General features: G+C 37.1%; 1 protein-coding gene across 1 annotated transcript; it reads right to left on the minus strand.

The window, feature by feature from the left end:
• Positions 1-1216: 1216 nt before the first annotated feature.
• On the minus strand, positions 1217-15869 carry LOC118566692 (von Willebrand factor A domain-containing protein 5A-like). The gene is made up of 21 exons (XM_036149813.1): positions 15764-15869; positions 15476-15520; positions 14889-15091; positions 14581-14803; positions 14323-14489; positions 14112-14226; positions 13836-14011; positions 13301-13389; positions 12953-13097; positions 12559-12638; positions 12361-12475; positions 12109-12267; positions 11896-11999; positions 9743-9972; positions 8671-8712; positions 6337-6366; positions 6137-6166; positions 5746-5784; positions 3326-3489; positions 2455-2578; positions 1217-2328 (listed from the first exon to the last, which is right to left on the minus strand). The coding sequence occupies exons 2-21, from the start codon at positions 15516-15518 to the stop codon at positions 2249-2251; spliced, it is 2358 nt and encodes a 785-aa protein (XP_036005706.1). The 5' UTR covers positions 15519-15520; positions 15764-15869; the 3' UTR covers positions 1217-2248.
• Between the last annotated feature and the right edge of the window lie 593 nt (positions 15870-16462).

Genomic DNA, 16462 nt, shown 5'->3' on the forward strand with positions numbered 1-16462 from the left:
TAGAACTTGTGTGTGGTAGTCTGACAATTTAATTGGTAATTTTGCAGGATCAAAGTCACATTTTAAGAGAAATTTTATTCCACCAAAAAACACTAAACCATAAACTCTTTTCATTCTTAATAAAAGTCTGCAGCCATTTAAATTTTATTACTAATTTTATTATTAATTTTATCATTATTATTTCATTATTTCAAAGTCAATAACATTTATTCCTCCTTTTTCTACACATTTTACTATGTCGTTCTTTCTGATCAGATGTTGTCTGTTATTCCAAATGAAATTGTAATGAATTTGATTAATTTTTTTATTGTAGAATTTGATATATTTAAGGTAAATGCCGGATAAATTAATCTGGCTAATCCTTCCATTTTTGTCAGCAATATTCTTCCAAAAATTAAAATGTTCCTTTGGAGCCAGCTGTTAAATATTTGTTTATTTTTTTTGTAAGATGGGTTGAATATTTGTTCTTTCATTTTCAGTGTGTGGTTAATCATTAAACCTAAATATTTTACCTAATTTTTTGCTTTGATATTATGAATTAAAGTGGATTAATTATTTTGAACGGCTAAGATTTCACATTTTTCCATGTTAAGCTTTAAGCCTGAAGCTTTTGAGAAGAGAGAACCTGCTTCAACTTTAAAACAAACTTTAGGAACAATAAATTAACTACACAGAAAAACATTACCTCTAAGCACTAAGCACTTTCATGTATTTACAATCCAAGTGTGCACTTATTATATGAGAAAGCTACATGTAGTTAATCTGATGGCAGACACTCTGTCCTTCAATAATTATTAGGAGTCGCCTTTCACTCAGTCCTGCAGACACCATCTGATAGTGATATACTTGTCTTGCTGCAGTTCCTGTCGAAGGCCAAAATACACTAACACAACACATTCAGATGTTTACCTTGAGTTAGAATAGTCATAACATTCCTGTCTGTTTCCTGGCTATCCCGTCTGGAAATTGTTCAAGGTTTTGCCTCATCTTTCAGCAAAAATTCAAACATGGCGTCCATCAAATTTTCTTACTAGCTGTCCTTAGAAAAGTAACTAATCTTCAATTCAGTTATTTTGTTATATTTATTTATTATTTAACTACGACTCATTTTATTAGTGATTGAATATGTATTGCCACACAGCTGATTCCTGCATCCAAGGCAAATTCATAGATTTTGATCTAAGCCAAAGCTGATCCACCAGAATTTAAACATGTATTAACTGAAAAACCAAGTTTATTTTTTGATAGCAACGATCTTGCAAATGTGTCAAAATGACTCTGCAGCATATTATTCACTTATGGCACAACATTATTTTATACAAGAAGTAATGCAGGTACTAAACTCTGAGATGGAAAAAGTAAAAAGTTGGTTTGATATGAGCAGATTGTCACCCAATCTTAATAAGACAAATTCCATATTATTTCACGACAGAGAGAAAAACAATGTATCACCAAATCCAGATGGATTGGAAATCAAAAGAGTAACGCAAACCAAAATTCTTAGGTGTTATGATAGAATAAGATCCCACATGGAAATCACATATAAAAAGAAAAACATCAGCAAACAATTGCTGTCCCATTTAAAGCAAAACTCTCACTAAACAGTTCTGGCTTGCCAACTTTGATCAAATCTTTGATTGTCCCAAACCTACTCCACTGCATAAAAATCTTGGGATCGACATACAAACCTATATACAACCAATTATTTATTTTACTCTATAAACCTTAAAAATTATTAGCAATAGTCATTTTAGAGAAAGAAAGGCCGGTATAGAACTGACAGCAGATGTGGTTGGATTTTGTCATTGATGTATTGCTGTCTGCCATTTGCTGTGCACCATTTTGAGCCAGTTGACTGCAACAAACAGGTAGAATTAGACTTTAGCTGTCATGTTTATATTCATGTAGAAGTCATTTTAGGTGAGTAATTATGTGCAGCATAGCTAGAGATATTGAGGTACCTTCTTACTGCTGAAAAATGCCTAATTTCTTTTTTTTTTTTTTCACCGTTTTCTACACTGTTGAGCATTTTAGTTGCACAAATAAATTGGTACAGGTGAGTGCTGAACTAAAGGGCTGTACTGAAAATGTTTAGTAAAATCTATGTACCATTACACTAACAAATGCTTTATATTTGTTTTTAAGGACAGACAAAATCTTATTATCTTGATCAATCAACAACTTTATAGTTTTCCTTCCTAAACTTAGGTGCTTCCAAAGTAAAGCTGAAGTCTCTTCATGGAAAACCTCAGAGCCCCAGATCTTCTTTCTTCACGCTGCAGCCCAACAGCGTGTTTCCAGCTTCAACGCACTCTGACACACATGGAGCTGAAGGAAGGAAGGAAGAAATGAAATCAGATCACTGGTATTATTCTCAGATGGCAGCCATTTTTAACTACAGTTATCAATACACACTGGTTAAAGCAACAGTTCCCTGCAGATTATGTTTGTTACCATTCTGAGCTTTGATCCAGGATGCAGCCTTCAGAGTCAGGAGCTCCCACTCCTCCTTTGCATCCATCTTAAAGCCATGAAGCCAGATCAGAGCCAGAATGGAGGCCCACACTTCACTGTTGACCTAATGCACAGAGACAGACAAAACAGGATAAAAAAAAGGGAAAGATGTTATAATGCTGCTTTTTCAGGGATGTTTTACTGATTGCAGTTTGGTGGTTACTGAGTAACGAGTTGGTTTCATATGTTTAGGTGATTAATTACAATTTCACTCTTTGATTACAAACTTGACACTGAGACATGGTGCTTAGTTCTGCCATCTTACAACAGTAAGGTCCTGGGTTCAAATCCTCCCCAGGGCTTTTCTTAGTGGAGTTTACATGTTCTCTGCAAGCATGTGAGGGTTCTCTCTGGGTACTTCAGCTTCCTCCCAGTGTGAAGATATGCAACTTAGGCTAATTTATCTGATGGACTGGTGACCAGGTTTAACCTGCCTCTTGCCAACTAACCGCTGGAGATTGTCACAAACTCCTCACAACCATGGATGCTATTTTCTTAAATTAAAACTCTTTATAATATTTCCATAATCTAATATTGATTTATTTATTTTTTATTTATTTATTTTATTGAGGTTTTTATGGCATTAGTGGCTTATTTTTCGTACAGTGAGCTGAAAGGAAAGGGGGTACGAGAGAGGGGAAGACATGCGGCAAAGGACCACAGCTCGGGTCCAACCTGGGTTGGCCGTGTCGAGGAGAAAGACTTCCTTACATGGGTCGTGCGCGCTAACCACTGCGCCACTGAAGCACAACCATCTAATATTGATTAATGAACTGTTCAGTATTAAATGTTAGTTTTGAGAGTGACCTACCGATGCTGGCTTTGCCTTTTTCACCTCCTTACTGGCCTTTCCCAGCGCTGCAGCCAGATGTGCATCAAGCAGCCAGCAGCCAGACGCCTTCTGCAGGGACACCAGCTGCAGCAGAGGGTCTTTGCGGGGTGGTGGGGATGCTGCCTCATGTCTAACCACAGGACCTGTGACATAAAAGGAAAAGTATAGACGTATTTGACTGCTGGTGTCTGACAGTGAAACCAGGCTGAAGGTCCAACTTCTCTAAAATCAGCAACATGACTGTTAAAACAGCCCAGCTTACTCTTTAATGATTAAACAAAAAGAGAAATAGAGCATTACTGAGGTTAAAGCTGCAGTATGGAGTTCTGAGAAAACCACAGACTTAGCCTACAAATCTAAAGAAAAAAAAAGTACACTTTACAGTATAATTCAGCATTAATGTTCCTGCCGAGGTCTGAGCGCCAAAGACTTAAAATATTGTGTCAATAAAATCCTTCTAATTGCTATTTCTTTCTCTGTGAGTTTTTCAGATTGAACTTACTAATGAGAAAAAAAGTTAAAATAAAAGTAAAAAAAAAAAAAGACAAAAGTGGTAATATTATGAGAAAAACGCCATATTATGAGAATTAAGGGGGGGCATTTCGAGAATAGTCACAGTTTGCAGAACTATTTCAGTCCTGGAGTAATAGGGTCAGGTTGGATTCTTTTAATTATTTTTATTCTTTACGAGTATAAACACCGGACAATGAAGCCAAAGGGATGAGAAAATAAACTCGTAATATTACAAAAATAAAAATATTACGAATATAAAGTATCTTCTGAGATTAAACTCCCTCTGGTACTGTTTAAGTGACTCAGACTAACTGCAGATTTGCCACATAAAACATGGCGGACGCTCTGATGCATCCCCAGCATAGGCAGAACCTGCCCAACGAGGTGTCTACGAATATAATGTCTATGGGTAGAGACGGTAGCATAACAGAACAACGCTCACTGTTGCCAAATCCGCTTATCTTATGCGACTCTGAGCTTCTTTTTCCTAAAGTGGCTTGTAAATTTCAAGAGTCACAGGTTGCATTTTTTTTGGGCTTGTTTCTGAAAGTGACGTCGCTTATCTGGGCTCTAAAATAAGTGACGATAAACAGAAGTTATTAAGAGACCTGCTCGCACTCCGCCTCATAACGCGCTGGAGCGCATCCTCCTCTAGAATGACATAGGAGCTGACGGACCGTAGTAAAGACAGAGAAGGCAACTCTGCCTGTATTTTCTGCAGTTTATATATATATATATATATATATATATATATATATATATATATATATATATATATATATATATATATATATATATATAGTTGGTGTGAAAGCTCAGGATTAGATGTGTGAGAGAGGGAAAAATCTAACATTAAAGCTTGTGACTTTTTTAAAATGTAAAATTAATATTAATTTATATAAATGCTTAATACCATGTCTTAATTAATGTCTTAATACCATCTTTTTTAAGAGGCAAAAAAAAAATTCTTTATTTATTTATACATTTGTTTACACATTGTGTAAACATCAGGCGGTTATGATTAGTGATTTAGCCATTATTGGCCAGAGTTTAACATTTTATGGCACCAGGATGTTATCATTCCAAGTGCTTGAAAAATAAAAATCTTTTTTGTACAAGAATCTTTTTTACTAGTGTCATTTATTGCAAAATTGCATATTAAAATGCCCAAATAGGCTTTTACACTTTCAGAAATAAAAAGATAAAATATGCAATTAATTTGCGATTAATCTCGAGTTAACTATTAAAATTATGCGATTAATCGCGGTTAAAATTTTTAATCGTTTGACAGCACTAATTTTCACAAAAAAGGCTCATTATTCTGCCATTTAGGAAATGCAAATAATTTTGATGATCCTAACCTATCCTAACCGACTTGACTGATTTAACAGTTAAAAAGGTAAAAAGCCTTTTTATAATTACATTTAGCTCCTGGTGAACATTCTCAGTCATCAAGGAGATAGCAAAAAAAGATTAAAAATAAAACCTGTTAGATTAAAAAGTTGGGTTAAAAAAAACAGTTAGCTTGCATTACAACCCACATGCAGCTATAAAGCTTGGACATTCTGCTACTCATGCTGTCAATTGAAAAAGCCCCTTGGATGAAAAGGGAAACATCTTTAACTATAAAACAGAAGTTTTTTTTTAACCTATTTTAGATCTAGTTTTAGCTGTAAATACCAGGTCAGAGAGAACTTGTTCCAAAACTTTAGGCATAAAAATGCAACTTTGTAAAATAGAAAAAATGAGAAAAAACATTGAGAGACAAAATGTGTTACTAAAATCATAGTAGCTGCTAGCTTGTTTAAAATAATGCAGAATATCAGAGAATTCTCAACATGTTGCGGTGATCAGTTCATTGACATCTATATTTGTGCTTTACTTACTAATGCTTTTTGGAGCAGAACCACCCATCATCCCCATCACTAAAACAGAAAAGAGGAGGGGAAAAAAAGAGACGTAATGTGTTAAAGTTCATAATAGCTGCTAGCTTGATTCAAATAATGCAGAATTTCAGAGAATTCTCAACAAAATGCAGCGATCATTTCTTAACTATCTAGTCTTGTGATTTACTTACGTATTGGAGGAGAACAATCCATATCGATCGCTAAAACAGAAAAGAGGAGAAAAACAAAACAAAACAAAAACAAAGAGACAAAATGTGTTATTAAAATTGATAATAGCTGCTGGCTTGATAAAAATTATGCAGAATTTCAGAGAATTCTCAACAAAATGCAGCGATCATTTCTTAACCATCTAGTCTTGTGATTTACTTACGTATTGGAGGAGAACAATTCATAGCCATCGCTAAAACAGAAAAGAGGAGAAAAACAAAACAAAACAAAAACAAAGAGACAAAATGTGTTATTAAAATTGATAATAGCTGCTGGCTTGATAAAAGTTATGCAGAATTTCAGAGAATTCTCAACAAAATGCAGCGATCATTTCTGGACCATTTAGTTTTGTGCTTTACTTACGCATTGGAGCAGAATAAGCCCTACTCTTAACTAAAACAGAAAAGAGAAGAAAACAAAGAGACAAATGTGTTATTAAAATTAGCCATCGCTAAAACAGAGAAGAGGAGAAAAAACAAAAACAAAGCTGTTATTAAAATTAATAATAGTTGCCAGGTTGATAAAAAAAATATGTAAACCATCTGTGGGAATAATACAGCACATAGCTTGTCTTACAACACAAGAGTTAAATGGAGGAACACCTGTGGATATAATTTAAAGCAGAACCTCAGATTAAACAGCAAAATTGTCTGGAAAAAAATATTTGTATCCATTGCAGATGTTGCACGTTTCCCCACTTACAAATAATGGAGAGCTCTGCAATTTTCATCACAGGTAAATTTCAACTTTAAGACAGAATCTGAAAATGTATCCAGAAAAATCACATTGCTTGATATTTAACTAATTTATTAGCATTTTATTGCATGAAGTATTTGATCACTTAAAAACCAACAAGAATTTTGCCTCTCTCTCACTCTTCTGTCCTCCACTTCTTTCTGTAATAATTATTCATCTTTGCACTCCTTCCCTTTATGAAAGATGCCTGTTCAAACACTCAGACTTCAACCTCTCCACCACATGTAAAACCAAAGAGCCATCTAAGGACACCAGGATTAAAATTGTACATGGCTGGGATGGGCTACAGGACAACAGGCCAGCAGCCTGGGAAGAAGACAACAACTGTTGGTAAAATTATTAGAAAGTGGAAGAAATTCAAAATGACTCACTCTCCCTCAAACTGGGGCTCCATATAAGATCTCCTCTCATGGAGTGTCAGTGATCATGAGAAAGGTGAGGGATCAGGCAGGAACTACACAAGAAGACCTGGTCAATGACTTAAAGAGAGCTGGGACCACTGTCTCAACATTTGTTTGGAGGCCCCAAGAGCACACAAGGACACTGCATAGATGCAACAATAATCCCTTTGTCTGTCGAAACGACAGTAGAAGTTGTTCAGGTCGTTGGCTAAGCGTTGGTCGTTCATGGAGTAGGCGGCTTTAGGCTCGTAAAAACAAGACGGCTGCCAAGTCCATTTAGAACATAAAGGTACCAGTGAGTAGTGGTATTATTTAGGTACTGCTGGTTCAACCAGCAGTACCTAAATAAATTATATTTTATTTTCACTGGTTACCGTTAACTACACACTACCCCCCTGCTTAAGCCAGCCCATCTCCAAGCCCATCTAAAGTTTGCTCATCTTTATCTGGATGATTTATAGGAAGCATGGGAAAAGGTCCTGAGGTCAGATGAGCCCTAAATAGAACTTTCTGGTACAAACTTCACTCGCCATGTTTGAAAGAAGAAGTACAATCCTAACAACTCTATTCCAACTATGAAGCCTGGGGGTGTAAACATCATGTTTTGAGAGGTGTCTTTCTGCAAAGTGGAACAGATGACTGCACTGTATCGATGGGAGGATGGATGTGGTCATGTATCACTAGATATTGGGCAACACCTTCCTTTCCTCAGAAAGAGAATTGAAAAATGGGTGATGGGTGTTTGTTCCAGCATTACAGTAACCCGAAGCACCTAAGGAGTGGCTCTGTGAGAAGCATTTTCAAAGTTCCTAGCATGTCTTCAGCAACAGCTCTGTAACCTGAATGATCTTGAGAAGATCCTTATGGAGGGATGCGCCACCATCTGTAGTTCCTGACCAAGTTTGCAGTGTGTGCAAACTTGGTCAGGAACTACAGGAAAGGTCTGACCTTTGTCATTTAACATAACGTGTTTTGTACTAAAAACTAAGTCCTATTTTTATCGTTTCAAATGTAAATATCACACAATGTGTTTTTTTGGATTTTTTTTTTTTTTTTTATCCCGTCTCTCACAGTTGAGTACCTGTGGTCAAAATTAGAGACTTCTCCATTCTATGAAATTGGAAAACTCTGCAAGATTAATGGTGTATCAAATAATTTATTTTTTCAGATTTCATCTCCCAGACCAATTCACCAATATAATCAAGTACAGTTTTAAACACAGAAACTTCAGCTAAACAATAAATACTGTTTTCTCCAATAAATTATTCACATAAGACATAAAATAAGATAGGAATGCATCTGAAAACAACATTATTCCTACTTCAAGGAATAATAATAATAATAATAATAATAATAAGCAGTTGGATAACATAGGCATTCATTCATGTATAATCATTAATTAGATATATTCATTGATAACTGAATTCCAGTAATGTAATATCTAGCAAGTACATTAATTGTTCTGATATTTCAGAGTACCAACAGCAGACTGCAGCGAGAATTTATTTATAGCATAGATCTTATTTAGTGTTTAACTTACGTCTTTGTTTTGAAGAACGACAAGCCCTAAGCATTAGAGGCCCTAGACCAGAGAGAAGAAAAAAGAGAGTTTGATATTCCACAATAACTTCTTTCAGATAATGTGACAATGACTATTTAGACCAGGATTTGTAACAAAATACAGGGTGATCTGATGTAAAGGTTAAATGCCCCAACATAATACATTCTATTTAAAGAAAAAGTGGGAACTACAATTAAATATTATCTAGATGAGATAATGCACGGACAGAGTTTTGTACAAGCCAAGGACCATTGAATTAGCAAGGGTCATACCCATTTTTGATCATCTCATGTATACAAATAAAATAACATTCTAAACTGCAAAGCCACATTTTGTCATGAAAGGCATCACTGCTTCAAAACAGGCAATAAAATCAACAAGTTCACCTTTGTCAATGTGCCCATTTTCTCCACAAAGCAATCCACTAGTTTGAAACTTTTAATCTTTTAGCTACAAATGGAGCAGAAGAATTATGGATAATTTCAGGTTTCAGCTCAATGTGGGAAGTGGACTGTCGATGCTACAGCTGACGACGAAATGTTTGTCAAGTATTAAATACGAATCTCTACGTCTGCTGCTCCTTTACAGTTCCAGACTAACGGTGTTGCAGCAGGAAGACGTTGGTAACAGCGGTCCTTTGGCAGTAGAAGAGCAGTGGTGATGTTTCAAGTTTTTATTAATCTATAGCGTATTCAGTCAATTATGCCTGAGCTGTGAAACATGAGTTTTGGACTCTGTCCATTATTAGCACTATTAACCCAGCAGTTCTACCCTGCTATAATGGCCCCTGTGCTTCTATACAGGGTTTTACGGCCGTACAGCAATAATGAGAAATGCCTGTCTTATTTTCAATCATTAAAAAACGTCCTCCTCCTTGAATGAAGATGATTTTACATGTAAATCTGCCAGGGAAATAAAAAATGTTGAGGCACAGCTGTATGTTCCTGTACTCTACAGAACATGGCCTGTGTAAACATCTAACCAAAACTGGGTTTAAACTGGAAAATGTGAGTCTACTGACTGAAAAAAAAAAATAAATCAAATCACTCACTTCCACAGAAAGGTGTTGGGATATTCCTCCGTACCAGAGGTCCTTGAACTGCTTTGCCGACGTCTTTGTTGACAGCAATGAAGGCAGTGAAAGAACTGCTCACTCCTGATTGGACACTGAGCTCCACCACCTTCTTCTTCTTCACTTCTCCAGCTTTCTGTTCACTGTGTGTGCTTTCAGACTCCAGGCAGCGAATCACAGTGCGAGCAGCCAGCCTGTGAACTGTTAATCTGCAGACGGGAAGGAGAGAAATCTAAGATGGAGGCATGTGGAGCGCAAACGATTTTGTTGAAGATACTGTAAAATAAAACTTCCTCTCATTGTATACTTTTTTTCTCACACATTCCTCTGTTTTACTTCGTTGTAGGGTGGTTAGATTAGTCTTGAGATCATTTTCATCCATCATCGGAGGTAAAGCCAATGTATTATATTTGCTTTAATCATCGGATACACAAAAATAATTTCTACAAAGAGTTAAAGGCGTATCTATACTTATACTTCGACATAGGGTTGTACGATGTTGCCAACAATCTAAATTGTGATATATTTTAACCATAAATGCGATTGCGGTTTAATTTTGACTTTTCTCTGCATAAACCACAAGCAACAAAAATGGCCTGTAGATAAAAATGTTTGTAAACAAGGACTATTTAAAACAAGGAATTAAACTGATTTTACTAATCAGAATATTATTATTATTCAAGAGAAAAGCTTTGTGAGTTGGACATCAATCCTTGTTGAACATAAAAGGTAACCAACAAGTCTATGGATTAAACAGTTTGACCAGTACTTCATGCTTTTTCTGAAAGTTTCTGGTAAAAAAGTATAATTATATACTTGAAAACGAATAATAAAATTTGATTATTTCCCTGCTGCAATCCTCTTCCCTTCTGTGTAGAGGCAAACCACTTTAAACATAATACTGACACCTTAAGGACTTGTCTTATCCATTATGTTACATAGCCAAATTAAATGAAAATAAATTAAATTAAAAAAAATCATCAGCTCTGCAGATGACATGACAGTGTTCAATCTGATTTAATGCAAAGTTATCCTATTTATAGTGAAAGAAAAAAAAACAATAATCCTACATATCTATAAACTTAAAAATTCCTCTACAAAATCATATTTTAGAATATCCAATTTAAAAAAGACATTACTTAACAGATATGAAAATGTCCTGACAAAGTTGCCTGTTGATATGTTGTATGGTCTTGCAGTGAGAAAAAACAATTTCCAGTGGTTCATAGATTTGTTCTCCTAAAGTAGATAATTCCTGCAGATGTATGTGGAGTTTCTGCCAATTGAGAGGATAGTGTTGCTCAGGAAGTGCAGATAGTTGCCCTGGTGTTTTCTTCTCTGATCATCAGGTTTCCATAATCTACCTGCCAGCCCACCAGCACCTGATTGCATTCAATATTAGGCAGTAATCATTCACAGCTCTACCCCAGTTTATATTCTGACTCACAACAAGGAGGCCATTCATTCCAATCACAACTCTTAAAGGAATCACATCATTTCTTACATCAAATCTGAGGTCTCCTGCTCGGGGACAGCCTCAAAAAGGACCCCTTCCAGGACACCATACAGACACTCATTAAAAGATCGGGTCTTTTGAAATGCTGTTAGATGCTTAACCACAGACATGAGTCAAAACATTCCTTTCTTGAAACTCAAGTACTCTGAATTTCTGCAAAAAACTAAAACACTGAAGTGCTTAGTCAGGGCCTTGCACCCGATGCTGCTATCCGTTAGCATCTCCAGAGTAGGAGAAAGTCTGATCCATCACCAAGAGTTGAATTCCACAGCCAAAGCCGTGTGTGCATCTAGTACTATCATCTAGTTGGTGATTATTGACCCCACACACCAGCTGTCACACACTTTCTGCCAGTGAAGAGGCATACCATGACTCTTACAGAAGGAACTATCACACTCAGCCACTCTACAAAAGAACCTAAAGCAATGATAATGAATGGAAATCAAACATAAAATTTTCATTATTTCATGTTACATGAGACAAAGACATTAAATCTGAAGGTTTTTGAGCAAGAAGCAAAGATTAAAAACACTACATGGTTTCTGTGACAATCATATGACCTAAACCCAACATACAGTAGTTCTTGCATTTAAAAAGATTATCTAAGCTGTTTTACCCAGTGTCACCAGCAGGTTTGAGATTGAAGTGCAGCTGGTTCTGAGAGGGATGACCTGCCAGTCTGTACTTCACCGTCACACAGCCATCTGTTGCCTTTGAACACTGAAAATTAACAATAAAAACAAATTAAATAATGACCGATATATTTTAAATCTCAACAAATAACATACAATGTTGCTTAAGCAGGAAATAGTATCAGCAGTGCCCCTACCTGTCCAGTGAGTTGAGCATAAATCAGTGACCTCTGACCCTGAAACATAGCTGTAATGGGTGGAGACAGAATGGTGGAGGACACTCCCTTTGGTAAATCCCAAGAGACAGAAATGTCCTCCACAGCTGGCTGCAGAGCAAACCTCAGAGACTGCATCACCTGTGGTTTAAACAATAGATGTGAAATTAGTATTTTTATTCTAATCACGTTTTAATGTGGTGGTGAATTTTCAGGCAGACATACTGTTCTTACTTTTGGTTGCATCCTGTCAGTCCCGGTGATGAACTGAGCGTGACCTCCTCCCTCTTTGGCCATCCCGTTGATGAGAGCAGAGCTGGCTCCTTCTCCAATCCCAAAAGAGAAACACCTATGATGCAAGAGTTTGATTTCAAGCTCACAATAACATCAGAACATGACCCAGACTGGGAACCTGAGTGTTAAAGGTTTCACCTGTGGGTGGCTGCATTCATCTTAACAAGATCAGTAACTTCTTTGGTGTTTCCCACTTCTCCATCAGTGAAGATAAACAGCTGAGGGAGGAGAAACCACATAAAGTTACACAATGTCAGATTCAAACAGGAGCTCAAAGTCTTCAGGAAAATATCTCAGAGGTTTTAGTAACACTGGTGGTGTTAACATGGGTCAAGAGCAACCACAGCTATACAAATATGAGATTTGAAGAAAACAGGCTTGTCTAGGATTTCTTGGAATTGTAGAGCCATAGAAGGTTTACTGTATTGTGCTGAAAAACCCAGAATGTTTACATTAGCTTGATGCGCTAAAACTGATTAATGGCTAGTGTAACCAACAGTGTTGGTGCAACACCAGTGTGTGTAGAACTTACCTGTCGAGGCTGTTTAGGAATGCAGGGCTGGCTGTAAATGTGTTTGAGAGGCAGAAGAATCTCTGTTCCTCCAAGATTAGCCTCCATATTTTCAACCTTCTTCAGAGCCTCCTTCATGGTCTTCTCACTGTACTTCACACTTGTACTGCCATAAAAAACACAACGCAAGAAATACTACAATTAAAATCAATATATTAAAAAAATATATTTTACCATGTTGAGCCAATAATAACCAAAACCAATAACCATAAAAAAATAATGGTGTAAATATTAAGAAAATAATTTGTCTAAAGAGAATTTTTCCTTTTTTGAGCAGTAATAGCTGAAGGAAGGTTAGACTTCACTCACGGAAAGATGTGTTCAAACTGTGATCCAAAGCTGTAGATGTTGAAGTAGCAGCCCATTGGTAGGCTCTTCAACAGCAGCAGCAGAGTGTCCTAAAGGAGGACAGAGAACGTCAAGAATAGTCAGATTTCTTTTTTTACATTGTAAATCAGGACTCCCAATAGTTTTTATAATTAAGAACATCACAATCTATGATGTTCACAAGAAAATAAGAATAAAAACAAGACAAACTGGAAGATGCCAACAAAATCTTAAAACAGCAAAATAAAATAACATGGCTAAATTAGATGTATGCTTTTAACACTGTTCTCCTGTTGCAACATTATGCATTTTTTAGAAAACAGTGTAGCAAAAGTCTGATTTTGCCCTGACCCAGCTCTGACTAGCTTTTAGATGAAAAACTAATCTGATTCAATGTAAAATTATAGTTTTAATGAAAGTTTTTTTCTGCACTAAACAATTGTTATTGTCATAAACTTTTAACAGAAACCAATTTTTTAAACAATCTTAACCATATATTTAACACTTAGATACATACCCTTGCACTGCTAATGCAAGTTTCTTGCGGTGTGCTGTCATTCATGGGACAGTCCATACTTCCTGATCGATCCATCAAGAACACAAACTCTCCACAGGAGGCGAGTGAGGACATCACATCTTGGGGGAACTCAGGGTACAGGCTCACCATCACCACTGGATCACCCATCAGAGAGCCTGGAACATGTTGAAGATGGAAAATAGAAAACAAACGTGTAATTTAATGATATATTCTGACATCTAATGATGATTAATATCTTAACTAATCTGTTCTCACCAGGTTTGGCAGAGGCCTGTCCTGCCTCCACCACAGCAGTGGGCTGGTGGGCATCTTTGTAATAAATCAGCAGTTCAACGTCTCTGTCAAACTTGTGTCCTGCAGCCAACTTAACCTACAGACCAAAAATACAAATAAAAAAACAAAAAAAAAGTTATTTTCTCTTGTTTGTAACAATCACAGCACGCAGTACCATCAGCTCTCTACCCACCGTGGCCTGAGTTTGATCAGCGTTGAGGTACTGAAGAGGCTCCAGGGAACAGTTGGACTCTACTTTAGAGATTGGACGAGGAGAGGACACTCGGGCAGAGAAGGACAGACTGTAGGGCACCAGAGAGGCTGGAACTGAGGTCACCTGTACACTGGGACCTTCACTACCTGGAAACAACACGAGAGACAACTGGGAGTCATCTGGCTTTCTTGGTTAAAATGGACATGACTCTATCCATCTACCTGCTGGTTTTCTCACCCTGAGGCTGGTACCGAGGGTTGAGCACAGCAGGCAGACAGAACCTCAGCCCGTCATCAGCCTGTACAGCCAGCTCAGTGACGTACTCCAGCCTGATGGAGGCGCTCTCTCCTGGAGGCAGGCTGCCCACACTCAGAGAGAAGATATCTGGACTCTGGTCACTCTCCTCCAACAGGAAGGCCTGCTGACCGGAGCTCAGAGCATCGTCATACTCCTCCCGAGCCTGCAGTCCACATGAAACATGTCAGCAATGTCCACTTTACTGTTTCAACTCCTTCACACAGAGGACGTCTCTGTGTCCAGCTCACCTGCTGTTTCTCCTTCACCTCAGCTACAATGTGTGTCTGTCCAATCTGAGCACTGAAATGACACACAGCAGCATCTCCAGGCAGAGGGAAGACAAAAACAGCCTCTAGTGGTTTGTCCTCCTTGTTCTCGTAGTTCAGAGTGGAGACCACTGTAGCCACATGGTCCTTCACCTCCAGCTGAACTTCAATGCTCTTCAGAGGAACTGAAGCAGGACCAAAAAGACATATATAAACCATGCAAAGATTTTGTAAATGTCTTATTACACTTTAAAAGTTTCTTCTTAGCAGAAATATGTTCAAGGAATACTCAACAGGTACCTGTAAATACCAAAGCTATAGATAAACCAATAATGAGAAGAAATCAGTCAATCAGCCTCAAAGGAAGAAATGATGAAGAAAAAGAGTGAAACTGTTTCACTGGTCTAGGTAAACAAACCAAGTTTCATTTCAGAAGAAATTAAGGTAAAGTAATTAAGTGTAAATAATGCTAAAAAGATACAGAAGTACATGCTGCTGGCTTGAAAAGACCATTCCGTTTGCTTTCCCAAACTAAACCAAATTGAATTTGTTTCCTAAAATCTAGGTACCTGGTTCCTTCTTGTCAGTAAGCAGACCACAGCAGTTCATCATACCTGTGAGGAAAAAAGGGGTTAGAAAGTTTTTATCAGTAGGCAGCTATGCTGTGTGACTGAAGCCTGTGACAAAGACGGTAAAACACGTTATATTTTGAGTAAATCACTTTGAGCAAAATAATTTGTTTGTGGCTTTTTGGTTGATTTTTAAAACTGCCAGCTACTAAATATCTAAATATTAAAAACAATCAGACGTATAATTTTTTAATTATTTTTTAATTTTAATTTTTAAGGAAGCTTTACCAGCGAGGACAGGTCCTTCTTACGGAAATACAAGCTTCAGATGTAAGGCGCGTCTCTTCAGAGTGTCTGCTCGGACTGCAGCATGAGATGAACTGCAGCTGCTGCAAGATGCCAGTCTCTACCGCAGCCTTCCGTTTTCGCAGTTTCGCACTGCGGTCAAGCCAGGGTTTGTAGGTCATGCAACCACAATGAATTACGGTAAAAACGTCAACAGTGACGTGCGGTAGGGTTCATAGCTGGTGACATAGACATAATATAAGAGTAGACGCGTCATTGGGCGGGTTCTGCCTATGCTGCGATGCGTCAGAGCGTCCGCCATCTTAAATGTGGCAAATCGGCAGTTACTCAGTCACTTAAACAGTATCAGAGGGACTTTAATCTCTGAATATACTTTGTATTCGTAGTATTTCTTTTTTGTAATATTACAAGTTTATTTTCGTATCCCTTTAGCTTCATTCTCCTGAATTTATTCTCCTAAAGAATAAAAATAATTAAAATAATCTAACCTGGCCCTATTACTCCAGGAGTGAAATAATTCTGCAAACTGTGATTATTCTGGAAATGTTCCCCCTTAATTCTCATAATATGATGTTTTTATCATAACATTATCACTTTTGTGTTTGTTAGTTTATTTTTACTTTAGGACATTTTTTTCCTCATATTATTAATTTTACCTCTTTAATACTCACCCAAAAAGTC

Source organism: Fundulus heteroclitus, chromosome 18 (assembly GCF_011125445.2).
Source record: "Fundulus heteroclitus isolate FHET01 chromosome 18, MU-UCD_Fhet_4.1, whole genome shotgun sequence".
NCBI lineage: Eukaryota > Metazoa > Chordata > Actinopteri > Cyprinodontiformes > Fundulidae > Fundulus > Fundulus heteroclitus.